Raw genomic sequence first — 27489 nt, forward strand, 5'->3', positions numbered from 1 at the left:
TACCATCATCATAGTGTAGGCATATATAGATAGGACAGTACTTACACATTTATTTTGTATTTTTATATTTTCCTTTAAGATTAAAAATATAGGCAGTTTTATTTCATTTTTTGTATAATAAATAACACATGCGAATAAATAATAATTCTTATATTTTGCACTATGAAATTTTGTTTTTTAGCCAACATTTTACTATTTTTGAAATGGAAACAGCTTCTGTAGTAGGGTTGTACTGTAGCTGTCTCTTATCCACATCTAGATGTGTATAAGAGACAGCCCCACCCACTGAATACGCCCCTATTAGTATTGGTCGTCATATTAAAAACCGATAATCATGTCAACAATATAATACAACAATTATTTTTCTTAATACAATTTAGGGAGGTGTGATTGCACCGTCTGCATTCCCCTATATCCGCCCCAGCTTTATATCATTTGTTATAATTATACCGCTTCAGAAAAGGGGAACGATCCGACCACAATAATATTTTAAGGATCAATGTGTGAAGAAACGGCTTTAAAACAGCTCTATGGTACATTGATCCAAAAAAAAATATCGCCCTCAATAGGCTTCATAACAATAATACTCTCGTACTCCACCTCTCTCTTTCTGCAAAAATTTATGTTACGTCAGGAGTACTCCGTAACGCGCCACGCGGAAGGTAGGATCCGAGCCTGTGGTTACCAGTTTGAAATGAGTAGCATTTTCTGAAATTAAAGTAGGTGCAGTTGTTGGAGAAAGCTGAAAGGAATCATGGATTATCCTGCTCCAGGTGATCTCCCTAGGCTTAGCTACGGATATGATGATGAACACGAACGTGAGTATGCAAGTCCAACGAGCCGAGGGTACCCTCATCATGTTCAGTACGGCAGTAACCGGGCTAGCCCAGTTCATCAGTTTAGGGAAGACCAAGTTACAACACACGATTTTGTAGAGAAAACAGAAAATGGAAAAAGAATACCACCACCGAGACCACCGCCGCCTCGACAGAAAAAGAGGACATTCACAGAAGAAGAGAAGATAACGAAGGAGTTAACGGCCCAGCAAATCAGATGGTTTTACAGGGATGATAGGACTAAAAAGTGGTGTCCGTTTATCGGATACGATTCCTTGCAACTTGAATTTAAATATCGCAAGGTATATGTTCATGGTGAACTTGGAGAGGCTGTGGTAGATAGGATTGTAGTTCGAGGTGGACTTTATGAAGTTGATATAACTGAGAAAAAATGTTATACAATTTACTGGACAGGTAAATATGATTGATGAAACTGATGTGTTGATAGCCTACAGTACCATCATCATAGTGTAGGCATATATAGATAGGACAGTACTTACACATTTATTTTGTATTTTTATATTTTCCTTTAAGATTAAAAATATAGGCAGTTTTATTTCATTTTTTGTATAATAAATAACACATGCGAATAAATAATAATTCTTATATTTTGCACTATGAAATTTTGTTTTTTAGCCAACATTTTACTATTTTTGAAATGGAAACAGAGCTTCTGTAGTAGGGTTGTACTGTAGTTATCATTTTCATGCGTTGAGGAAATTTCCTGAACTAATAGACCATTCTATTCTATACCTGTCCCATATTAACACACCGACTGTAGCTAGAAAAACTATTTACATCCATTATTTGTTGTAATGTCATACCAATTTAAGACAATGTTGTAATCAATTTTTTCAAAACAGTGTATTAAAATGCTATATTATATTAATTCTTTGAATTGTCGAAATATGTTTTCCCAGCTGAACCAGCCCATGTGATGCGAGGGGTGTGGTACTATAGCAACACATCTGAACCCTTGGACGATGACCTCGTCAGAGAAATAGAACGCAAGCATCTTTCGCATTTCAGAGGACAAAAGATATCACAGATGTCTGAATTGCAAGATGCAAGTAAAGGACCAAAGCCAGGTGAAATGTTTAGAGGACTTATTTTAAAACTTTATCTCATGACAGCACTTATAATTGTTGTTTTTTTCATTATTTAAACATTATTTTTAAAAATTGCATTATTGTCCCTTGATCATCATAATTGCCAGTAAATATACCAAATTGATTGGAAATTGAACTTGAGAATTTTGCCTTAATGGTTTGCTAATGCTCCAAAGGATACTGGCCCCAAATATTGAGATTTTTTGACAAATGTTAGGCCTTGGCCCCTGCATAGCTACGGCCTGTTTAGGTATGCACGAGAGTCTTCAACCCGCGATTTTAGGGCTAGCTAAGGTTTACGGAGGTTCACTTAAATTTCCATTTTAAATCGGTCTATTAGATCTTCATACTTTTTTAAACAGAGTTGTCTATTATTTAAATCAACCTGCAATTGACTTACCAATTTTCTTTATGGTCATCATTATATACTATGTATTTAATATTATTATTTATTGTTCAATATTAAAATTGATTATCATGTAAATCCTGAACCCCCAGTTTTTACCAAACAGTAGTCTAACAATACTTTTCTTCCTTTACAGTTATTTGCAGTCTTCATTTTAAAGATTGCCATGTGGATTGGAACTCTGTAAATGATGTGTTTTTATACAGTGAGTCAGCTAGCTCCAGACTTGCCAGATCCATAGGACAGAGTCTTGGTTTCTCTAAAGGTAAACACACTAAAATATTTGGTTGTTTTTTTTGTTCATTCGTATCCGTCAATACTGTTATGTTAAGTCTGTTTCGTTGAGTCATGCTACTTAAAATTCTTTTCTCTTTCATATTCTGTAGACATTTAATTTTATGTATTCATAAAGACAATTTTCTTGTTTGATAGTTTTTGTCTTTAAGCTTGGTTTCCATACAATGCTATTGCTGACAGCCTTCAGTAATGCTTATTAGTCGGTCGAATTGAGGAGCCTTTGCGATTGCGTCGGGGACTTTTACGCAGCACAATTGCACTGAAAACACTGTAGCAACAGTGTAGTGGTTCCATTGAAACCAGGCTTTATGCTAACAAAATTAGAGCTTACTTTCATGAATGAAATTATGATGATTATCGAAATTATAATCTATAAATTATTTCTAAATACAGTATATTTATTAACTACATTTTATTATTAATGTCATTATTATTATGCTAATATTGATTTGTATATTATTAGTAACTATTATTACTTTCATATTGTATTTAATATTCCAATTTTTTTCTAATTTTACATTATATATTACTGGTACTGTATGATATTAATAATTCATATTAAATGGAGTTTATATATTCATATTAAATATGCTATGAGGTTACATCATTTAATTCCCCTTCATTAAGCACACCCTTAAAAATGAAATTACCCTTGCAAATTAACCATGAGACTTGTCACGTTTTCCAATGGTTACACAGCCTCAATTGCATTAAGAAACTGTATGTAATCAAATGGTATTTAATAAGCAGAGTACTCTATTGCCAAAGGTGATCCCTTATTTGCCATAACATTAGATGCATTTTAGTTTTAATAAGAATATTCATAATTTCCATAGGATATGGAATTTATAAATACTATATGAATGTTTTCCATAAACCAAAAGGTCCACTGATTAATCTCAGATAAGAGGTGCACCCCCCCCCAGTCAACCCCACTCATTGAGAATATTCGATGCCAAAAAATCACATTTAAGTAGTAAAAAGTCACCTTATTTTCCAACCTAGCGCTTCTCACTTAATCATTGATCCAAGTCCACCTTCGCACCTCCTTATTAGCTGCGCCTCCTCATCAGCTCCACCCATTTTAAGCCTTCTAGATACACCACTCAGGGTGGGTGGTAGACATTTGTAGGGTGGGTGCATGATAACATTAGTAAACTTTAAATAAACTCTAAATGATTCAGTGGGTTAATAAGGGTGGGTAGAGGGCCATGAAATTCGCTTTAGACTGGGTGGAAAAGCTCAAGGCTGGGTGGCCCCCATCCACCTCCACCCACCATAACTACAGTACATCCCTGGCCCCTGCTACCCAGGAGCATAGTTAGATGGCTACCTAGCAGCTCTGAATACACAGACTATAACTACAACAGCAGCTTCTGTAGGCATTTGATTGCCATTAATATCATCATCAATCATAGTCAAACTTATTATCATTATTATAGTTGATGTCATTGTTAGTGTTTCTTTTTGTTAATGGACTGATTAGCATATGATTTTCAGCTCAACATAGAATTTAACCAACAGAGACTGAATTTTCTGCTATAGTCGGATTCTTCAGGAAATGTGAGGTGCCTATGATCTTTGGTCATGTGGTTTTAGTGTTGTTTAGTTCGTGTCAACAATGTACAGTACAAGAAAGTCACATGAATGAAATGTATGCCTTATAAATAGAATCCTATATCATACTCCTCTTTTAAAGTTATTTGTTGTTGATTTTTATTCATCATCATTATTTTCATGTTAGCTATTATATTTGTTTATGATTGAAATAGTAATATTCTTCCAACTTTGTGATATTTTACTTAATTCTAAATTCTGTCATTGGAATTGTAAAACTTTTCTGCCTTATCTCATTACCAGTGACGCCTCTCATTTTGTGTTTTATGAGTATTTTGTAATTCAACCGTTTTTTGCAATTCAGTTTTTTTTTTTATTGAAATAGATTTTCCACTGAATAATAATTATAATAATACTGGTATAATAATACATGAACATTTCTGATTATTATAAAATATTTGTTTTTATAATCATCGATGAAGTCTATACACATTGTAGTTAATACTACATTCATATTCCTGTTCATTGAAATTTGAAATTTTCAATATTAATGGTTTATTGAAGGGGATCAGTAGTTGATCAGAATTCCAACGACAAAAGCCTAAAGGACTAAGGCGCGATCTATAAATTATCCCCAACGACAGAAACGGGTCAAACACGTTTACTATTGTTATATGACAAGCTCCCAAACGCGTCTGTGAAATGCCGTTTGGAAGGTTGTCGTTCGAGCCGTTTATTCCGTTTGGAAGTTAACTCCTCCCCTTTTCATATGGCTGACTGCTCGTGAATGGCAAAATGTTAAACGCGTTCAGCGAAATTTGGAATTTGATCGTGATTTAAACAACTTCAAAACTTGTTTCGTGTCCCTACCGTACCTAGGCTATGTAGGCCTAGGCCTATATTTATAATAGTAGTAGCCTGGTAGTAAAATGCTAGCGAATAATGTAAAAATAATGTCTCAATATGAGGTTGATGAGTGGAATAATGTAAAAATAATGTCTCAATATGAGGTTGATGAGTGGAATAATGTAAAAATAATGTCTCAATATGAGGTTGATGAGTGGAATAATGTAAAAATAATGTCTCAATATGAGGTTGATGAGTGGAATAATGTAAAAATAATGTCTCAATATAAGGTTGATGAGTGGAATAATATAAAAATGATGTCTCAATATGAGGTTGATGAGTGGAATAATGTAAAAATAATGTCTCAATATGAGGTTGATGAGTGGAATAATGTAAAAATAATGTCTCAATATGAGGTTGATGAGTGGAATAATGTAAAAATAATGTCTCAATATGGGGTTCATGAGTGGAATTTTTTTAGTCATGATGAGAACAAAAATTGTGTGTGTGGGATTTCATTGAGTACTAGAAAGTGAAAGTACGGGCATCAATCAATCAATCGGTCAGTTAAGTTTGTACGTGTACATATATGCAAATGACATTTGTACAGAACAGGAACAGGATACCACATTGCAAAAGCAAAAGGTGAGACACAAGATTAAGATTTAAACAATTGAAAGTAACAAATTAGTTTACCATACTAAAAATATGCAATTGTGATAATGATGTAGAATATATTCACAGGTCTTTCTTTACATAAGGAAGCACTTACACACACACTACTGTTGGTATATTTTTCAGTTTTAATATTTTGACTGGTGGTTGTGCTTGTAGAATCAAGCTTTCTTGCAGATTAAGGGTGCACTCTTGCACTTGCTTGAGAACACTTCATAATAATATATAGAATGTGATGTGGCGATATAAACAGTTCAGTAATTTAACTGAGAAATCTTATATTTAATTCTGAGGAAAAAATTATTATTCAATTTTTATTCCGAATAATCATTATTGACATGTGGCTGGCTAGTAAAACAAGGTATAAAAATTATTGCCTTAAACATCATTAGGGTGTCAAAAACGTGAGAGTGACTGCAGCATCCCCGTACCGCATATGGAGCCCTACGTGGCTCAAGCATCCAAGATTGTAGAGCCACAAGATGAGCTAACCGGTGGCCTCAGGCCCTTTGCTACTCCACTTTAATTGTACACACTTAGGTAGTGTGTGCAACTTACTGTGACTCAAAAAACAAAAAAAATGTAGGCCAGCGCCTGTGCTTCAAATGGACCTTTCCGCTAAGCTCCGCCCCTTGGATATTGTTGCTAAGGTCCCATAAGACGGCAGTGTTAAAACATACGCAAACACGTGCGTTTGTGGGACAGCACGTGTGTTTGAGAGACATGCACGTATCTCTAGCCGTGTTCTGATTGGTCAGTTGTTAAGTTTGATTGACACTCCGGAAAGGTCTATTACCTGTAAATGGTGTGGTGATGCATGTGGTGTTTTACTTTATGGTTGCATTTTTACGGTAATTTTGGTTTCTTTATCTGTGGCGCCTTGGGCAAAACTGTAGTGGATTTGTGCGCTTTAAAGTCTTACTTTTTTTATATAGTGGGGATGGTTGCATTTTTACGGTAATTTTGGTTCCTTTATCTGTGGCGCCTTGGGCAGAACTGTAGTGGATTTTTGCACTTTAAAGTTTTTTTATATAGTGGTTGTCAATGTTGTGATGATTCCTGTTTAAATTTATTTTCTTGCAGCATCTACCAGTGGTTACCGTTTGCAAAGAGGCTACCCTAAGGAGGCAAGGCTAGAGGATAAGCCACCACCAATATCACATCTAGTGTTAGTAGTACATGGTGTTGGACAGACCATGGAGGCATCAAATATTACACGCAGTTGTTCAGAGTAAGTCACTCTATTTGTCTTTAATTAAAACAGTTCTAATTTTTTAAACTTATCTATTCTAATGTTGCTTTTTAGTTGGAATAATAAAATCTTTATATTCTCAGCACAGAGAGTAAGTAGTAGACTCTATAAGAAATGACAATTTATTTATATAATTGTTAATTATAGCATTAAGCTACATTCACATCAAAGCTGTTCACATCAAAGCGGTCCGGTGACAAAAAATCGTGAAAAATTGGTTTAGTGGTAAAGAAGGACTGTTCACATCAAATTCGTACGATTTCCAATCCAGACTCCGGATCCGGACCTATTGATCTGAGAACCATTTGTATCGTGAAATCTTATGTTATTTTTTTTCCTAGGACCAATCAGCAACAAGCTTGCTTAGTTTGAACCAATAGAACGCATACGGACTTAACCCGAGTAACCGTGTTCCGTGCGCGATGTGAACGCAGCGTTAAAAAAACGTAGCAACTCACAATTTTTTGTCCGGGCTCTGGACCGGATCTGGGCTTGATGTGAACGTAGCTTTAGTCATAGAACTAAAATCTAAGAGTAGTTAATCTATCATATCATAGTAATGATATTGTTATATTTAAGGTATATTGGACTGTACACTGGATGCTTTTTATTATTTAACAGTATTTCAATTTATATATTTTGGAGGAATACAAATTATTACAAAGAGCATTATTATTACAGTATGCATTATTATATTATCGTTATGCCTTAGTTTAAGGAGTAGGTTTTTTTAGTTTCATAAAATACAGTAACTTCAACTTTCTTTTTTCTCAAAATGTCCAAATCAAAGAGCTCAATCACCAAGCGCATAGAGTTTTTTTCGCATGATGCGCTCTACAAATCCAACTATTAGAGGTTGTTGTTGATTTTAGGATCCAAGAATTATATTCTATAGATCATAGAAAAAATGGAATTATATCAGCTACCAAGGAATATAAAGTTCTTTGCATGCAAGTTCCAAGAATAAATGACATTTCCAGTGAATTCTCTGTTAATCATAATAATAATGTCTGCTTGTAGTGCATTTTCTGATGATTGTATTAACCTTAAAATGTCTTTCTATGAGTAATTCTGTGCTAATTTCTACAGTTCCTATTACTCTAGGGAATGTTATGATGGTCCTGGGGGGCTTATAAGTATTTGACCTTTAGAGTCGTGAATTAACCTTTATTTATTTGACTAATTGATTATACTGTATTCTAATACATGATCTCCAGAGTCGGCTATCAATTTCAACATATTTTAGTAATTCAAACATTTATACCTTTCAGCACATTATTTAGAGAATGTTCAGGAATTTACACTGTAAATGTTAGGTGTAGATTTTAATAATAATGACAATGCTGATATGTACAACATTACACTGAATTAAAATTAAGGGGCCTGATAAGAGGTTAAGTGTTGAATAACTTAAGCTATGTCAGAAGGATTTTTCACTCTAAATTTATAAAAAAAGAATGAACCATTATTATTGCATCCAGTGATGAATTTTGGTCAGAATTGTTTTAAAGAATTTTATGGTGTAGCCTTATACCTGACAGGAAGGGGGTATTTTTGGAGATACCTTCAGATTTAAGGCATGGTTATATCCAAAGAAGAGGTGGTGTTTCACTATGGTTTAAATAGGAGGAGGAGTGTTTTTATAAAAATTTTGTGGTGTGGCTATATCTGAGAACAATGAATGTTCATAAAATGACTTAGAATTATAGGCAGGCTTATACATTAGAAGAAGTGAACCATTTGGTTAAGTGAAAAAGGAATTATGTGCAGTTAGTGGATTTACTAAACAAAGCAAAATCATGTAAAAAATATCATAATTGAAAATTGTACAATGATGGATTCATACCTGTCATATGTTGACAGTGAACTTGTGATATTTGTACTGCACTTGCGACATCAGATGACACACATCAGTTTAGATAAAATGTCGGAACTTACTTAGAGCTAATTGATTAGCTGATGTATTGAACTTTGGACTATTATTACACAATATATTCTTGCAAAATCTTCATGCTTTAATCTATTTACAGTAGTTATGCTTTTGTTTTTTATTGTGAGAGAAGCTAGCTCAGTTGGCTAAACTGGTGATAGTCACTGTGTGCACGCTGAACCGTTGAGATCTCTCGGTTGTTGTTTTTCAGCTGTTTCAGCTGGAGGACCGAAAGGCAGGTTTCAAAAGCGCACCATCTTTCGGATGAGACGTTTAAGCCGTTGATCCCGTGTGTAAATTGGCCATGTGCACTTTAAAGAAGGCAGTACACTCTTAGGAAAAGAGTAGGGGATTGTCTCCCGGTGTACTGCCACTGGAAATAATTTTTTTTCAGACTTTCATGGGTTATCCTTGGTGTTCCGACCAAATAAATCCATCTATCCATTGATTATAATTATCATTATTACTATATTATTATAATATGCATTCTTTACACACCAACATAAGAAATTATCAACATGTCATCAATATATTATCCTCAATAATCATCCCCAATACGGAATAGATTATTTGATTTTATTTTAATGCCATAATTTATGATTAATGAGGTATTAATCGTAGGCGGTTTCTTTTTGCCTTCCATTTTTGCAAGTGCTATTCCATGTTAATTAACATGCTTGATCTGGTCCTTCGGGGCCCAGTCTTCACCGTGTCAATTGTACAACACGCTATTGATTGTCTTGTCTATATTACCGCTAACCATTGATCTGCAATCTTATCTGAAATTCAATGCCTCGATATGCTAAGCCACTGAATGTAAACTGTATCCACTCCATAGTGAATTGAAATGTATTGAAAACTTTATTTGAATTTTGTGCATTGTATATAATTACTACAGAGTATATAAATAAGAGAATATGTTTATAATATAGCATGTAATATAATATAATTTATATAGCACATGTTATTATAATTTTAAAAAGAGTTAAGCCATAAATATCCTGTTAATATTTACATCGAGTCAGAGATAAACATAAGGATATGATACCTGTTCATGTGTTTTGTTACAAAAGGAGCAGTACAAATTTCTGTATTATTATTATACTACTTAGTAATATAACATCTTTATTTTCTCCATGTAAACCTAATGTAATGGCTGATTTAATGGATGGATATTATTTGACGACAATAAGCCATAAATATCCTGTTAATATTTACATCGAGTCAGAGATAAACATAAGGATATGATACCTGTTCATGTGTTTTGTTACAAAAGGAGCAGTACAAATTTCTGTATTATTATTTACTACTTAGTAATATAATATCTTTATTTCCTCCATGTAAACCTAATGTAATGGCTGATTTAATGGATGGATATTATTTGACGACATTTTAACAAGCAATCTATCATTAGGCCAGTAGCACATCCTAATTAATATTTTGTCTTTTATAAGGACTATTTCATAAGCAGCTGAGATTAAGTTTTAAGATTAAAAGGGAATCTTAAATATTATCATTTTAACCAGTACGATCCAACCAGCTCTTTCCCTGACCCCATATTAGTCTATTTTTAATATAAACAAATACAAAATTATGGGATAGATTTTAAGTTTAGTCATTCATTCGTAATTTATAATTTTATTTTCTTCAATGCTGAATGTAGGTGTATTTGAGTTAGCTGATTAGAGGGCACAAAGCTAAATGGTTGTTTTTGGGGTGGGGGGAAGGCAAAATGAATTATTGAGAGAAATTTGCAGCTTGCAAAATAAGGTGATATGACATGATTTTTAGCTAGAGTGAAACTTTTGCTGAAACAATATTTATTTATTATTTATTCTGGTATATCGTAAAATACAAAAAGCAGAACCAGTCTGAAATTATTGTAGTAAAAAAATTCAAGATTACAAACAATAAAAAATTCAAATACATTCAAAAACACCAAATTACACCATCATCATTAATAAGTATTAAAAATACAATTCATTAACCAATAAATTCCAAGGGAGCAGTAACCCATCCAAGTGCTCTTGGCCCAAACTTTCCTTAAATTGAGAGATCTGATGAAACCTGTGAGAGGGGTTTGATCAGCAAATTTCTAGTGAGGGGAAACCTGGGAGCATAAGCTCTTCCTAATCTTCTCCCCTCCCTCTCCCCACCCCCATCCCAGTATATATGCCACAGAGTGAATTAGATGGATTGAGTTGATGAGTTGCATGTACCATAAACCTAATGAAATTGCTGATTTAATGGATGGATATTATTGATTTCCATAATCTTCCATGAACTACAGACCTTCACGCTGCTCTGCCTTTATTAATAGCATAAATATACGTGCAGGTATGACGAAAACCTCATGGGCTCATCAAACGACATCACAGCCCATAGGGACCGTCATAATATTGCTTAATTATATTTGATGGCCTGCGATTGTAAAAGTGATTGGGGAGAGCACCAATTTCTGTTATCTATTCAAGCAAGTGATGCATTGGATTTGGATTTCAGTTGTTGAATCTAAAGGGTTCAAGTTGAAGACTGGCCACTGGCCGGGTGTGTCTTTTTTGTCAAGGCACTTTATCTACTTTGTTTGCACCATGGTGGCTCTGGAAAGTTGCTGACAAGAGGTCCAACATATCCGATTGGTACAAATCAATATGCTCCCAATGCCATAGCCAGCTATTGGGACAGTTGGGACAGTCCCACACAATTTTTCTAATGGGTCCATAATAGAATTGGTCCACATTTTAAAAAATTTGTCCAAATTATGCATTTTTATGCTTAAAATGAGTTCACTTTTGAAAAATGGGTCCAGATTTCCACATATTTAGCCTAAAATTGGTGAAATTTTAAATAAGCGAGTCCACATTTTTCATATTTTTGCATAAAATTAAGAAAATTTCCACATTATTTGCCAATACGTGTAAAGCTAGTCCACCCTGATATTGTCCTGCACTGTTTGAAAATCCTGGCTACGGCATATTGTATGCTCCCTAGGGCCTCCAGTCAATTTCCAGAGTAAAACACCTGGATGGAATGAAGTGGGGGAGTTTTTATGGTTTAAATAGGTAAAACTTAACAAACAAAATAAATTTTTTTTTTTTTTTTATTTCCTTCACATCCAACAGCAAGTACACTTGCCAGTTACAGGATGAGAATGATGCTTTAGAAACTAAATCTCTTTATGAGGCTTTGGGAGTGAAGTTGATTTTGGTGGTGAGAAAAATTCCAGCTGTGACAGGAATTGAACCCAGGACTTTAGGATCAGAAGGCAAGCATCTTAACCACTGAGCTATTCTCCACTCCAGTCAACAAAATATTGAAATAATTCAGACCACATTAAAGTTATGAACTGCAATCACAATATCTTTGTCATATCTTTATGAGGCTTAGGGACTGAAGCTGTTTTTTTAGTCGTGAGAAAAATTCCTGCTGTTACAGGAATTGAACCCAGGACCTTGGGGTCAGAAGGCAAGCATCTTAACCACTGAGCTATTCTCCACTCCACTCCAAGTTAACAAAATATCGAAATAATTCAGACCACATTACAATTATGAACTGCAATCACAATATCTTTGCTTGTACCAGCAAATTGATACTTTTAGTCTGATGACCTCAAGTTTCATACAGCAGGAATGTTATATTAGGAGTGTCTGGCGGGAGAAAATTTTATTCTCTTACATTTGCTGCCACTGTTTCCACCCAGAAAGGTTTGAATACCAATACTATATTCTACAGGGAGATGAGCACAGTAATTGTTCCATCGGTGGTTTATCAATGAACTACTGTATATAATAATGTGAATCCCATAGACCTTGTCATCATATGTCACTGTGCTTTTGAAGACTGACATTTTAAAGTGCATAAGGGCAATGTGCAATACACTTATTATTATTATTATTATTATTATTTTTATTTATTTATTTTTTTTTATTATTATTATTATTATTATTATTATTATTATTATTGTTATTATTATTATAATTATTATTATATTACTAAAACCTACCTTAAGGAGAACTAGACAACGGAGAAAGTGGAAAGGGGAAAATAACACAAAAGATATTCCCCTTAAGTCCGTGTTAGTGCTATTATTATTATTTTATTATTGCAGTGTTTGAAGTACATCTGCGTACCCCTATCACTGTATTCCATTAAAATGTCAACATTTTTGTACAAATGTCTTTAATATATTAATTCTAGTTTATTATATCATAAAATTGACAGTTGTGAAATATAACAATTTCTCTGTCTTTTATTATTCATCGTTTATATAATTTATCCTGGAGTGTTAATATCGGAGATGTTGCTTTTGAAAATGGAATACTGCTGTTTGAAATTAAAAATATTAAATATGCAGCAGCAGGAATTCTGATGTATGTTTTAAACTCTAACGTGTGGCGTATAATATCTTAGTTATGATTAAATTGCGACCAAGTGCTCTAGAAAAAATTGTAAAAATGCATATTTGATGGAATTGGGTTGTGTATTAGGATATTTAAACTAGGTCAACTGTCACAGAAGTAAACATTTTGTATTCTAATTTTAGTAGGATTTGGAGAGATTGGTATGTATTTGAATTTTGCTATATGTAAAGAAAATGTCAAGTAATTCTTTCTTTTTCCAGGTTATACTGTATTAATAATTGTTATGATTATACCTACAGTGTATGTATTTTCTATAGTTCATTGAGTGTCACATTATTTTGGTTTCTATATACAGTATTATGTAACGGAAGTGTGTTTAAGGTTACCAGTTTTGTATTTTAATGCAGACACTACTGTAAATTCCTCATAAAGATTATTATAATCAATTTGGTTTAAATGATTTGATATTTACTATAAGTATTTAAACCATATTTCAGAATTTTCTGACAAGTCAAAATCATTTGTTTTAGTTTACGACGAGGAGCCAATAAAATCATAGAGAAGCTATTTCCAGATCTAACCAGTATAGTTTCGACAGATAGGGTGGAGTTTCTTCCGGTAGAATGGAGGTCATCTCTTTTCCTGGACGGAGGTCTCATTGATGGTCTTACGCCCAATAGGTTGAAGAATTTACGAGCAGTTCTTAACAGCACTGGTCTAGATCTTCTCTACTACCAAAGTCCACTGTACAGATCTGAGGTAAGTTTGATTCACCTTATCATCTCAACACACAGAATACGGTAAACATGTTTTGCCAGTAAGCTGAAAACAGTGCTATGATTCAGTGGTAACACAAGTGTGAACTCTTACAGGCTAAAGCCATGGGCTCCGGATGTGTACAGACCTGGGAAATTAATTTTTTGCCTGGACCATGGTTCCCAAATTGGCCGGACAGGGCCCCCTTAAAGAGAATGACATGTAAAAAATAATCAAAATACAGTATTCAAATTTCAAAAACATCTGGCAGTAGGACCCAAGAAGAATCCTTAAACCCTGTCCAGATTATCAAATTTTTATTTGACAAAAATATGTGACATGCCTAAATATGGTCATGATGACATCACATCATGACCATATATAGGCACATCATGACTATATATGGGCATACAACAGTTTTTTAGTCTGGACAAAGTTTCATCCAGGGGCCTCAAATTCTCTGTTACGCCACTACGTTTTGCCTGTCTAAAAATCTCTGTTAAATTCCCTTGTTTTTATATACAGATACTTAAGAAACTTCAGGAGGAGCTCAATAGACTGTACAATCTATTCTGCCATCGAAATCCATGGTTCGAAGCAAACAATGGAAAAGTTTCGATCTTTGCTCATTCCCTTGGGTCTGTGATTACGTATGACATATTAACAGGGTGGAACCCGATTCACTTGTACGACCAATATCTGTCACATGAGCAAGGCCAGCACCCCGATTTAGAAACTGTTGGACCGGCACACAAGGAACTTGCTGTTAAATTAGCCAAAGCTAGGAAAAGGTAAGGACAATTGAGAACTTGCTGTAGATTAATGAAAGGCCAGTAAAACTGTGTAGATTACTAGGATTCTTTATTGATATTTACCGACATACTTTGTGAGCTACGTGTAACACACTGATTCCTAGAGGGCGTGCTTCAAGTAAACATACAGTTAATATTCAACACCTGCCGCTTCAGTGTGCTGTCTTGTAACCTGAAAAGGTAGTCACACATAGAAAAATTATAACCAGCAAGCTTGTCCAGATGTAATTGTGGGTATCAGTGGTAATCAAAGATATCCATCTTTCAATATTCACATTTCTAACATGCATGGAATGATGGATAAAGCCAGATATTTAGAATGTTAATACTGTATGTCATCCACTAGGAGAAAATTGTGTTCACGGGAAGAATGATGTTAATAAGTCATTCAACCAAGATTTATGAAGCCTAATATCTGTGCTAGAATACAATGTTTAGTGGGACGTTATGGCATTGGCATTTCTCAAAGTTCATTTCATAAATATTTTATTTGTATCTTCAACTACAAAACTAAGTGATACATATTAATTGAGTTTGGTATTGTCTTCTGTATGCATACAAGGAAACCTTAGTGCACATCAATCAACTTGCATACAGACCTACTATCAGCTTTCACACCAGGGCTTAAAGTAAGCCTGGTCAACTCTTCTAACTTATGCATACAATTCCCTGACTAAACATGATTAAATCTGCTGATGAATTTTTAGTTGATAGTTAAAGGTCATCTGTGATTTACAGGCTCTTTTTTTTAACTAAACATGGGTTATTCTTTTCTGTACTTCCTAGGGTTGTGGAACTTGAAGAAAAGCTCCTTGCAACCAATCAGATTGCAGCTTATGAGAATGCTCCTAAGCTCATATTTAAGGTAACACTTTGCGGATTGAGAGCATTTTGTTCTACCTGTAATCAACTTTTTCTTCTTGACAATATTCATCACCCCCTGAAGGATAATAGTCTTGCCCTGTTCAGATACCAGTTTATATTTGTGGGAAAGAATGAGAGATAAAAGACAATCCAGTTGTGCAAGTAAGGAAATATGGACAGTATGGAGGTGAACCCACTATCATATGATTGTCAGCCAGTAATGATTGAGACAAAATGCTTGAATGTGTATCTAAACAAAACAAACTGGCCGCTTGGTCCAACAAATATCGCACAGGGCAGGATTGGCTGTATCAGAGTACAATTGTGTTCTATATTTGATTCTCATTTCTTAATCTTGTTGTAAGGTACATTCTCTTGATTATATGTAGAAAGACACTCAAGCGATCAATAAAAAAATGATTTGATAATTTAAAACAATGAAATATGTTCTCAGTGGGACGCAGATTGTAACAATTCAGTTGTTGATTGGCTGCTTCACTAAGGATACTCTCATTTTTATCATAGAAGGATGAATTTTGGCACTAGAACTCTCACGTTAGAATAATAAATTGATTGATGTACATTTAAGTGTTTAATCAGTAAACAAATTATTGATCCATATGTATTGATTGAATCACTTGGTAATTATTGTATGTTGTTTGACTTTCAAAGGTTGAGAATTTGTTCTGTGTCGGGTCACCTCTGTCAGTGTTTCTTGGAATGCGGGGTATACGCCCTCATGGGAATGGGTCAATCGACCACATCTTACCGCACGGAGCCTGTAAACGTCTCTTCAACATTTACCATCCATCAGATCCTGTGGTGAGTGCTTTCCTCATCTAATGGTCTGTTCACACTATCAAATTTTCTTAATATAAAAATTGTTGTATGCCCATATATAGTCATGATGTGCCATATACAGTATAGTCATGATATGCCCATATATAGTCATGATGTGCCCATATAGTCATGATGTGCCCATATATAGTCATAATATGCCCATATATATAGTCATGATGTGCCCATATATAGTCATGATGTGCCATATATAGTCACGATGTACCCATATATAGTCATGATGTACCTATATATGGTCATGAAGTGATGTCATCATGACCATATTTAGGCATGTCACATGTATGTTACATGTATGTATGTATGAAATAAAATTTCATAGTCTTGTCAGGGCTTAAGTGATTCATACATCAACTGAGGTCATGGTTCATCAAGTACTTTGAGCAAGCTGAAGTAATTTTGACAATGATAAATTAATTTTCGCAAACAAGATATTTGCTGTATGTAATATATTTTACAAGATTCGTTTGGTCCCATAGAATCAACTTACGGTAGCTGGTTATAAAAGCTGGTTGTCGGATGACAGTTTTACTAGAAATTTAATTCAATGATTATCCAAAAGCAACTGTAATAAATTCAATTAAAAATTTCTGAAAATATATATAGATTGTATGTACACATATTGATTAACATTTCAGTGTCAAGTAATATAAGTAATATATAATAATTCTTTGTTGTTTGGCTCTCTGGTTGATATTTTGTACTATTTTTCTGTTAAGTCCAGTAGCTATCTACCAGACCACCTTGTATTCAGAGAAATATAAATGATTTGATTATCAATATCAGTAAGACTCCATCTACACAAAGTGGTAACATGTTAGATGTAACTGGAATTTATATAAATTTTCCAGGCCTACCGGATTGAACCCCTCCTGTTAAAGCACTACACCACCATTATGCCTCTACAAATCCACCGCTGGGAAAGTTCCAAGCAAGTGCCCTATGATCAGATTCAAGCTAAAGTGTACCCAAAAGTTCTCAAGAATGGCGGAAAAGAGATGTCACCAAAGTCAAATATGTCAGACACTTCTTCTCGTAGAAGCTCATCTTCAGGTGTTTGTTAATTTTTACATTTTTTTTTCATATTTTTTTCTTTTAACTTTGTTTATTAGTATAAATGCACTAAATTGTATCTCTAATATTATGGTAATTGGTAATAATAATGATAATTAAAATTGTTTACTTTTTTTTTTGGTGTAGGCTTATTTTCATATGAGTAGCAATTTTGTACACTATTTGTTTGGATTTTAGTTCATAAAAACATCATGGTAATCAATCATTTGTACATCATTTCTTAGAGGCTTCATCATTGGATGGCCGATGCGAGACATCAATGGAACCTCCGCTGGCCCCTCAATCTCCTCCCGCCTCATCTTCCACTTCCTACTCACTCTCATCTCAATTGTCGGACACATTATCAGGTGAGACTCTCATGGAACATTCATTTGCCAATCAATCTCACTCCACTTCATATACCACCTCCAACCCATAAAATTGTTGTATCTCCATTCAACCCACAATCTTAACACTCATCATAGCCACATTCTCTTAGTTATTCTATCAATAATAGTAGAAATAGTGGAAGCGTTTAGCATTTGTCTCCCTGTACCCAGGAGTATAAATTATTACCGGTATGTGCTGGAATGGCAAAACAAACTTGAGGTGAGGAGTGGCAATCCCCTTTGAACCATACACCACCTCCCAGCCATTAAAATTACCATCACATTTGATGGTAGAATTTCTATTCAACCTAAAGTCCTGCACTGATCTAACCACATTCTCTTACTTATTCTATCAATAATAGTAGAAATAATGGAAGTGTTTAGCGTTTGTCTCCCTGTACCCAGGAGTATAAATGGTTACCGGTATGTGCTGGAATGGCAAAACAAACTTGATGTGAGGAGTGGCAATCCCCTTTGAACCATACACCACCTCCCAGCCATTAAAATTACCATCACATTTGATGGTAGAATTTCTATTCAACCTAAAGTCCTGCACTCATCATAGACACATTCTCTTACTTATTCTATCAATAATAGTAGAAATAATGGAAGTGTTTAGCATTTGTCTCCCTGTACCCAGGAGTATACCATCACATTTGATGGTAGAATTTCTATTCAACCTAAAGTCCTGCACTGATCATAGCCACATTCTCTTACTTATTCTATCAATAATAGTAGAAATAATGGAAGTGTTTAGCGTTTGTCTCCCTGTACCCAGGAGTATAAATGGTTACCGGTATGTGCTAGAATGGCAAAACAAACTTGATGTGAGGAGTGGCAATCCCCTTTGAACCATACACCACCTCCCAGCCATTAAAATTACCATCACATTTGATGGTAGAATTTCTATTCAACCTAAAGTCCTGCACTCATCATAGACACATTCTCTTACTTATTCTATCAATAATAGTAGAAATAATGGAAGTGTTTAGCATTTGTCTCCCTGTACCCAGGAGTATAAATGGTTACCGGTGTGTGCTGGAATGCTAAACAAACTTGATGTGAGGAGTGGCAATCCCCTTTGAACCATACACCACCTCCCAGCCATTAAAATTACTATTGAATTTCTATTCAACCCAAAGTCCTGCACTCATCATAGCCACTTTATGCATTTTGTCAAGAAGAGTAGAACCTCCATATCCTAGTCTTTTCTAATATTACCCCATCTCATCCACAGATTCCAACTTATTAATATATACTTTCTATTAACCCGGCCTAAATCTTCCTCTGCTTCACATACATCCTCCGATTATACTATAAATGTGAACAAGAGAACATGCATTTATACACTTAAACCTTCATCCAGCACCTCTCCAACTCAGTATCAGGCCCATATCAGGACTCAGCTTGGTTTTGTGAGAATCAGAGGTCCAGGGGCATCTAAGTGCTCGGTGGGATCTAATGCAAAATGTTGTGTTGGAGCTGAAACGTTTCAGCATATAAATGAAGCATTTAATCATCATTTTTAATGATTTTTTATACAAGTGGATGGTAGTTTTTTTTTTTTATCATAGGATATCTCTCAAACTATTGAATGGTTCTTTCCTGCCTCATCTACGTCCTCCCAACTTATACAATAATCTAGTTAAACTCCATATATTCCTCTTACCCCACCACTTTCACCACCTCTTACTCATTGCAATATGCTATCAAGTTTGAATAATCTAACTTCCATTAATCCATCAATCTCACTTTATCTCATCTCCAACTATCAGTTCAGTCCCATCAGTGTCCCTTCCCAGTGGTGTATCGAGGGTGTGGTTAAAAATCACCTCATGCGAGCTAGCTCCTCCTTATATAATCATTGAACCTCCCTATTTGTTTTCCTGGCCTGCCTATTAAATAAATGTTCTGATTGGTTAATTGTTAATATTGATTGACACACTGGAAAGGTCCTTATTGAATACACTACCAGGTGGGGATCTGTGTCATTATTTTTATATATCAAAGCAAATTGAATATGAATTCCTGCTATATACCATATGCTTGGGTCTACCACAGGTACAGCAAAGGATGTATGAGTGAGTTTTGCTTATGTTTACTGCTTATAATTGTTGCTTGATAAAATCCAAAATCTCCTCAGGTGGTTTTGGCAGCATCATGGCTAGATGGTCGAAACCTGATGAGAAGCCTGCAGAGAGAGAAGCTTTAGAAGACCTGGAGAAAGTGTTGATGAGGATCGAAAACATGGAACCCCCACCACCTATAGTAGAAACACCTGAGGATGATACTCACGAGTTTGATCATGTTGGTATGTCAAACCTATAATGGAATTTGATTGAACTTTGACTAGATTGGCCATGAAACTTAGACATAGAAATACAGGGATGACGAATTTTACACCATAGTAAGGGCTTTTATGTAAAGCGCCTAGATAAATCTGTGAACAAAAGGGTGTTATATGGGTACAGTACATGGGTACAGTACCTGGGCAACTCAAAGATATTTTTCACAGAAAATGTTATTTATAGTGTGGACAGAGCATCATAGAAAAGTGGTTGGTGCATTGGTTGTGTCTTGGACAGGGGCGGATCCAGTAGGGGCCCCCCCCCCCATTTTGCCACTAAATTTTAAAATTTCAAAGCATATGTTGAAATCAGCACTCTCACTTATCTATTCTGAATATATCTGTCTCTTATACACATCTAGTTTGAAAAATTCTGGCCGACCCTGTTGGATGCTAAACCTTGAGGTCGGGGGTTGGTTTGTCATATGTTATCCAGCGACCAAGAATGGATGATGACGCTCAGCAACTTTGATCATTGATTTGGAATTGCTGCCATATAAATCTTTGGCATTATTATGATTATATTATCGAAATACCTAAAATTTTCTCTCTTTATAACAGAACTTGAGCATCGACTTGATTTTGAGTTGAAAGAAAGTAACTTTAGCAATGGTTATATCTCAGCTTTGACATCGCACACATCCTACTGGGGGTCACTTGACGTCGCCCTCTTTGTACTCTACCATCTGTATCCAGGTTACTTACGAACCAAGGAGGAACTAAAAGCTATGAGCAAGTGAGCATCGGAAACTCTTCATTCACAAGCTTTAATTGTATGTTATGGTAATGGCTCAATTATCACTAAAACAAACCAACATTGGATTGTGCCCCAGCTATGATCCTCTAACCTTGCAAACTAATATGGGATTTGAATTGCAAGTAGAGGAGAATAAATAAAAACTGACCTTAGGTAATTAATTCTGCTCAGTTCATGAGTACTAATTCATACAGTCGGTTTTTCAAGCTAGGATGCTATTCGAAACTGAAAATCACTATTTTCATTTCAATGAATTTGAAGTTTAGGCCAGAAAATTTGTTGTGTTGCTCAATCACAATGCTCTGAAAATCAAGGTTGGGTGTTATTAATTTTTTTTTTAACTACAGGGCCTAGGCCCAATTGTAGGGTTTTTGCCAACCAGTACTCAATCCATACAGTGTGGTTGGCAAAGTGGTAACCAGTGGCGGATCCAGGAATTCGTTATAGAGGGGGCTCAGGGAAGGATTATCACAGGTAGAGGGTTGACCAACCCCAGCCCCACCCTGGTTGGGGCTGAGGTTAGAAAAATTATGATTATGGCACCAATGGATGGCCAGAAATGGCACTCTCATGCTTAAATTTGAATATAATTTTTTTTTATTCTCTATTTTGTTATAATTTTTAAAAATTTACGGAGTGGGGTTGGTGGGGTAGGCCAGCTGGGCTCCCCCTTGAATTCGCCACTGGTTACAATGGAGCTAAAATTAACAATTATTGCTTCAAGTTTAAAACGTGGCCTTTTGAACCATCATAAATGTATTTTTGAACTCTCGTTTGGGGAAAGATCATATTCTTGCAAAAAAAAAAAAAAAATTGCTGACACTAGATTTTCAAGATTTTTGGTAAAATACAAAAATAGAAATAACACAGAATTGCTGATGTTTATTCATAAGAATGGATAATGAACAGAATCCTCAAATCTTTGGCAGTCCCTTTTTTGTGCGCTACACGTCTACGGCTTTGCTGCATTCTTGTAAGTAATTACTTATCAAATGTGACTGGCTCTGACAAAACCATCTGTCGCAATTTCTAATTTCCCGCAAGCAACAAAAATGTACACAAATCAGAATTGTGACCATCTTCATGTTTTTGCATTTTATCAATCACCAAATCTATCTAACATTAAAAATATTTTTTGAATAAAAATCTCAATAATAATCTATTGATTTTGGGGTCTTTGGAAGCTGTTTTCTCAAAACCTTCATGGCTGATATCAACCACTTTCCATCTAAATAAACACTGTTCTAAAGAAGACTTGTTGCAGAATCTAAAAATACCAAAAACTCAATTTTGAATTTTACCTACAAACGGCTGGTTTTGCCAGAGTCGATCACAAGTATCCTTCTAATAGCATTTCATGGTTCTAGTGTTTAGCAACACTAATAATTAGGCTGCAATGCTTTCTTAGTCGATACAGGATGAACCTCATTAGCATATTATTCTCAGGAGGCTGTGCCTGTGATATCAAAATTCTGTACTAATTTAAAGTAGTAATTATGTTTGCAGAAATTAATGTTCTATTCAAATGCAATTTCAAATAGGGTAGCCATTAGAGCATAATTTTTGCCATGATTGAAGCTATTATAGCTAAGTGGTTTTAAAAAGATACAGTAGAATCACTATTAAAATACATTCAGAGCCAAGAAATTGTTTAATAGGGATTTCCCCTGAATAGTGTTCACTGTATTTCTAAAAGATATATTTTCCCTCGCTCAGCAGCCATAAAAGTTATAGGGATGTCCCTTTAATAGAGGCGTCCTAAAGGAAGGGTCCTAATAATCAAATGCAGCTAACCAATTAGAAAGTACTTTATTTTTTCATAGATGCATAATGTAATGTATTTATTATTGTTAAAGAATAAAAGTATTTGTTGTAAATTGTTTTTAGTTTTTGCAGGATGTAGTGTACAAAAAAAAATGTTTTGATAGAGACAAAGGGATGCAGTGAGGACCTCTTCAAGACAGTTTTATGATGCATTTTTTGCCAGAAGAATTTTTAAAATACCTCAAAAATTCAATTAAAAATTTGAATAGCTCATTTAAATGAATCAAATAAGTTATTAACTTTCAACCAGAAACAAAAAAAAAGTTAGTTTTTCGCTGTTTTAAGAGGATTATATCATCAGCAACTCAGTTAAAAGTAAGAGAGCAATAGTCTGTCCACCCTCTCAAGTATTCTTTTAAGAATATCTGTGGTTTGTCCATATTTGGGTATGATGATGTCATATTACGCCTATATTTGGGCTGATCTCAAGTATTTTTGTAACATAAATTTGATAGTGTGGACAGAGTATTAGATATTGCAGCTGTTTAGTATTAAAATAGTCTAAATATTTAACAGTAATTCCTAACTACTGTGGGATATAATAAAATTCATCATACGAGTTTTCACATGTTGTGTTAAATAAACTATGTGGTGAAGCTCTACGGGTAGAATCTTGCATGTTATAACATATGAAATGTGAAATAAACTATCTCTACGGGTAGAATCTTGCATGTTATAACATATGAAATGTGAAATGAACTAGATTTTTGTTTACTGACAAATCTTTATTTAAAAATAAAAAATACAGACAACCACCCATGAAGGGAATGACTAATAGTTAAGAAGACACCTAACATATTGTGGAAACATTTGTCACCTTGCGACAATATAAAGTTGTGTATATCAAATAGAATTACGTTCTGAACATTACATACAAGATTTGTTATATAATTCCATTTTTTTCTCGATCTTTGTTGTTGAATTTTTGTGTTTGTTACATTTTGCCACCTTTCATGACCCCATCACGTTTTGTGACATTAACTATTCTCGAATCATAAACGCGAAGTTCTTACCGAAAAATAACTTACTGTAGTGATATGAAGTACAGGGATATTCTTGTAGCATTTTAATGCTATAAGAAGATGCTACTGTATATTTATTATAAACTATTATTTTGATATTAATTTTATTGTAAAATAGGCAATATTGGTACTTACCATTTATTGGTATGTTTCCCGTGTAGACCATAATACAATGATCTGTGTAGCATGAGCTCTTGATGTTTTTTCTCCAAAGATGAAATTTAACAAATGAATACACGCAAGCCCCAAACACTCATGTTTACATAAATTTGCGTTGTGGTTTACACTGTTTTGTGGGACCTAAGCATCAATATCAGGGACAGGGCTTAGCAGAAAGTAGACTGGGTTCCAGTCCCTAAATTTTGTCTTAAGCAGTAAAAACCAACGGCGTTCCATATTACCTATTTGCTTGGCGTTTCATAGTATACTTTTTCTTGGATTTCTAATTCGTATCAAAAAAGTTTCTCGACATAAACTAACGCTGGTGGCGCTTTCCGAAGTGTGCTAATACTACGAAAAATCAAGAAATTAGAGACTTGTGGCAAGTCTAAGCACAAAGGTTCATTATGACGCTGTGGTATATGAAATATGTTTTAGGTTTTATAGCTTTTCCTATTATTGGTGTGCAATATTAAGTTGTCAACTGAATGCCTGTGGAAACAAGAATGTGAAGATGCTAAAAATATTGTGTTTGTTTAGTTCATTTAAAGATAAATTTAGCTTATTGTAATAAATATAACTTAGGCCTATGCCAGATTGTTTATTTGTATGTATCATTAATACTTATATTTATATATAACAAATTTTTGTGTATTACATAATTTACATATTATATATGCATCACTAACCAATCACGACTTCCTTAATAATGTTTATTAGTTTATGAGTAATTGCAGTAACTGGATACTGTTTCTGTATTGAAAATTGTAAAAGGATCGTATTATTAGTTTGTGTTTGTTGCAGACAATTGACTTGTGCTGATAACAATCTGTTGATTAATTCTGATATTTTCTATGCAAAATCACAAGATATATTAATATCAATATATATCAATCAATATCTGTATTTTGTAATTGTATATAACATGTATACACTATACAAATTTATTTGAAACATTACGATAAACCATGCATATGATTTTTATGTTGTTTCTTGTGGGTTTACCACATTAAATGGCGGTTAACAATGTCGCTGTTGATTTGGTGGATACATAGCATGAAATTAAATTATAAAAGAATATATGGTACGAATGTCACCTCTTTAAATTTGCAATATTTATACCTTTTTTTGTTCAAGTCAATATAGCCATCCAAATAGAAAGGCATCCTATTTTAATGTTTTTAGCAGTATTTAGTATTTTAATTCATGAAACGTGCAGTATTATTATTAAATATAATGTAAATTTTTTTATCGCATGGATTCTTATGATAGGATAAAGTATTTCCATGTGTTTCAATTGTGTGAAATATTTTGTATTAAAGCTAAAGACAAGTTATATGACAATTATTACATTAAAGTGTGTCTAATGATAATTCAGTAGTGACTGAAAATCTATTTTTTAAATAAAAATAAACAAAAATGATGAATGCATAAAAATTAGCAATTAGCTAACAATAATTGGCAACAATAAGCTTGCTTGTATTTTTAATTATTTTTTTTTTAAAGATTCTGTAAAGGCAAGCCCTGAAATTGTCACTTACTACCAATTGTTATGTTCGTGCTGATTGTAGCGCATGTATACAAGTTAGATATCTGTTTGCCATAGGAACCAGTCAAATGGAAAACTAGTTCAGTATTTAGCAGTCATATGGCACATTGTTTATAAACAATACTGTGAAACCAAAAATTATTTTTGGCGTTATATAGCCGCATTACTGGAACAGACACCAATAAAAATACAAATTTATTAAGAGTATAAAAAATAAATATAAAAAACCATTGCTCTAATGTAACTAGGCTTAATTATGATGTTCCATGATTGTACACCTGTATATCACATTACTACGTTCGTCTATGTGAGTAACAGAACAACAGAAAATTACGAAATTAGGATAATTTTTTGAAACAGGAACATTTGATAAAAGAAGCAAAAATTGAATGTAAAAAAGTTTAGGGAAAGTTTTTCAAGCATAATTATTATAGTCAAACACACTGATGATTATTAAGGATACCAATATAGTGTAACTGTTATATTATGTGCAGTTGTGTGAATTATACCTAAATTAAACTGGTTTTTTACATGCAAGAATATACTCCGTATTAGGCCTGTAATAAGTACCAGATTATATATAAGTCCAACAGAAAGGATTTCAGAAGTAGGCCTATGAAATTTGGTTTATTCTATTCCAAAGTGATTGTGTTGATACTGTTTTGTTGCATTTTTTGAAAATAAAATGAATCATTAATAAACACGAGTTGAAGAACTAATTATTGTTATTATTATTATTGGTTAATGTTATTATTTTATTATCTTGGCCACCCACTCGACAGAGGTCTTGAATCTCTTTTGGCAAGCCAGTCTCATTTAACTTTGCTTTAATTTTATGATTTTTAATTGAGACAAATAACTGAAATGGAATGAAGTGTTTTTTGGATATAAATACCTATTGGCTTATGTTTTCTATTGACAGTATTTCACTTTGGCTTTTGTATTTGCAAACGACAGCCAGAGGGAAACAAAAGCCCCCTGGATACAGTACTTTAAATTGTCTTGTGTTAATACTTGCACATACCACATAATAATAATTTATAGATATCTTTTCTGAGATCCAGTCTTGCCGTTCAAATGCTTAAAATGAGGATGTATGATATTTATATTATATTGATGGCATATCGCGAACTAGTGTTGTCACAAAAAATAAAAAAAACAAACTTAATCCTTTCCGAGCCACTAGGGACTCACAGGGCTGGAGCCTATCCCCAATTTCTGTAGTGTGAAGCGGATGAGAGTTGTACTCCTCCTGGACGGGACAAACGGTCCGTCGCAGGTTAGTCCCCAGCAGTTTGCTGGTACCCATACAAATCTCGTCGGGCTGCGTCGTACGACGCTGTCTGAGTTGGTCTTAAGACAACCCCCCATCGTCAGAATTTCTACTTTTTGCTGCTCTTTACGGTCTTGATACTACATCTAGCTGGCTAAAAACAGAGGCAAATGTAGGGCTGATCATCCAAACAATACCATATAGGCATTCAATTGTGCATTAAAACCTATTTCCCTGCATTGAAAATTGCATTTCATTCTTAATAGTTTCATTTCAGTAAATTTGAGTGTTACGAACAATTCACACATAAGACGTATAAAATGTGTATGTGTTGCGTGTATAAGACGACCCCACTGTTTTTTAATCGTAATTTGCTAGTATTTTAAGTCTCATGTTATAGGTGAGAATATAGGTCTACAGTATCAAGAAACCGTATTAACATTGTATGCCTATGACGTTTTGGCATTCCAGTAATGCACTGGGTGTTACTATAGGTATGTGGTTTACGGTAATTTATATACAATACATTATTTATATGTATTTACTCTTCATTTTCTTAT

The 27489-nt window shown here is 34.2% G+C and overlaps 1 protein-coding gene across 4 annotated transcripts; it reads left to right on the top strand.

Moving 5' to 3' along the window:
- Positions 1–586: 586 nt before the first annotated feature.
- On the top strand, positions 587–26362 carry LOC117108678 (phospholipase DDHD1-like). 4 transcript variants are annotated; one of them, XM_033250776.1, is made up of 13 exons: positions 587–1250; positions 1757–1924; positions 2488–2616; positions 6810–6957; positions 13800–14028; positions 14551–14816; positions 15624–15702; positions 16374–16523; positions 17408–17609; positions 17855–17977; positions 20142–20309; positions 20907–21128; positions 22999–26362. In XM_033250776.1, the coding sequence occupies exons 1-12, from the start codon at positions 755–757 to the stop codon at positions 21083–21085; spliced, it is 2337 nt and encodes a 778-aa protein (XP_033106667.1). In that variant the 5' UTR covers positions 587–754; the 3' UTR covers positions 21086–21128; positions 22999–26362. The 4 variants fall into 4 exon arrangements, with proteins under 4 accessions (XP_033106667.1, XP_033106666.1, XP_033106665.1 ...); XM_033250775.1 differs by having other exon boundaries at positions 20907–21118; XM_033250774.1 differs by having other exon boundaries at positions 20907–21081.
- The last annotated feature ends 1127 nt before the right edge of the window (positions 26363–27489 follow it).

The sequence above is a fragment of the Anneissia japonica genome, unplaced genomic scaffold (genome assembly GCF_011630105.1).
Source record: "Anneissia japonica isolate Jap-2015-1 unplaced genomic scaffold, ASM1163010v1 scaffold1587_len1432017_cov164, whole genome shotgun sequence".
Lineage (NCBI taxonomy): Eukaryota > Metazoa > Echinodermata > Crinoidea > Comatulida > Comatulidae > Anneissia > Anneissia japonica.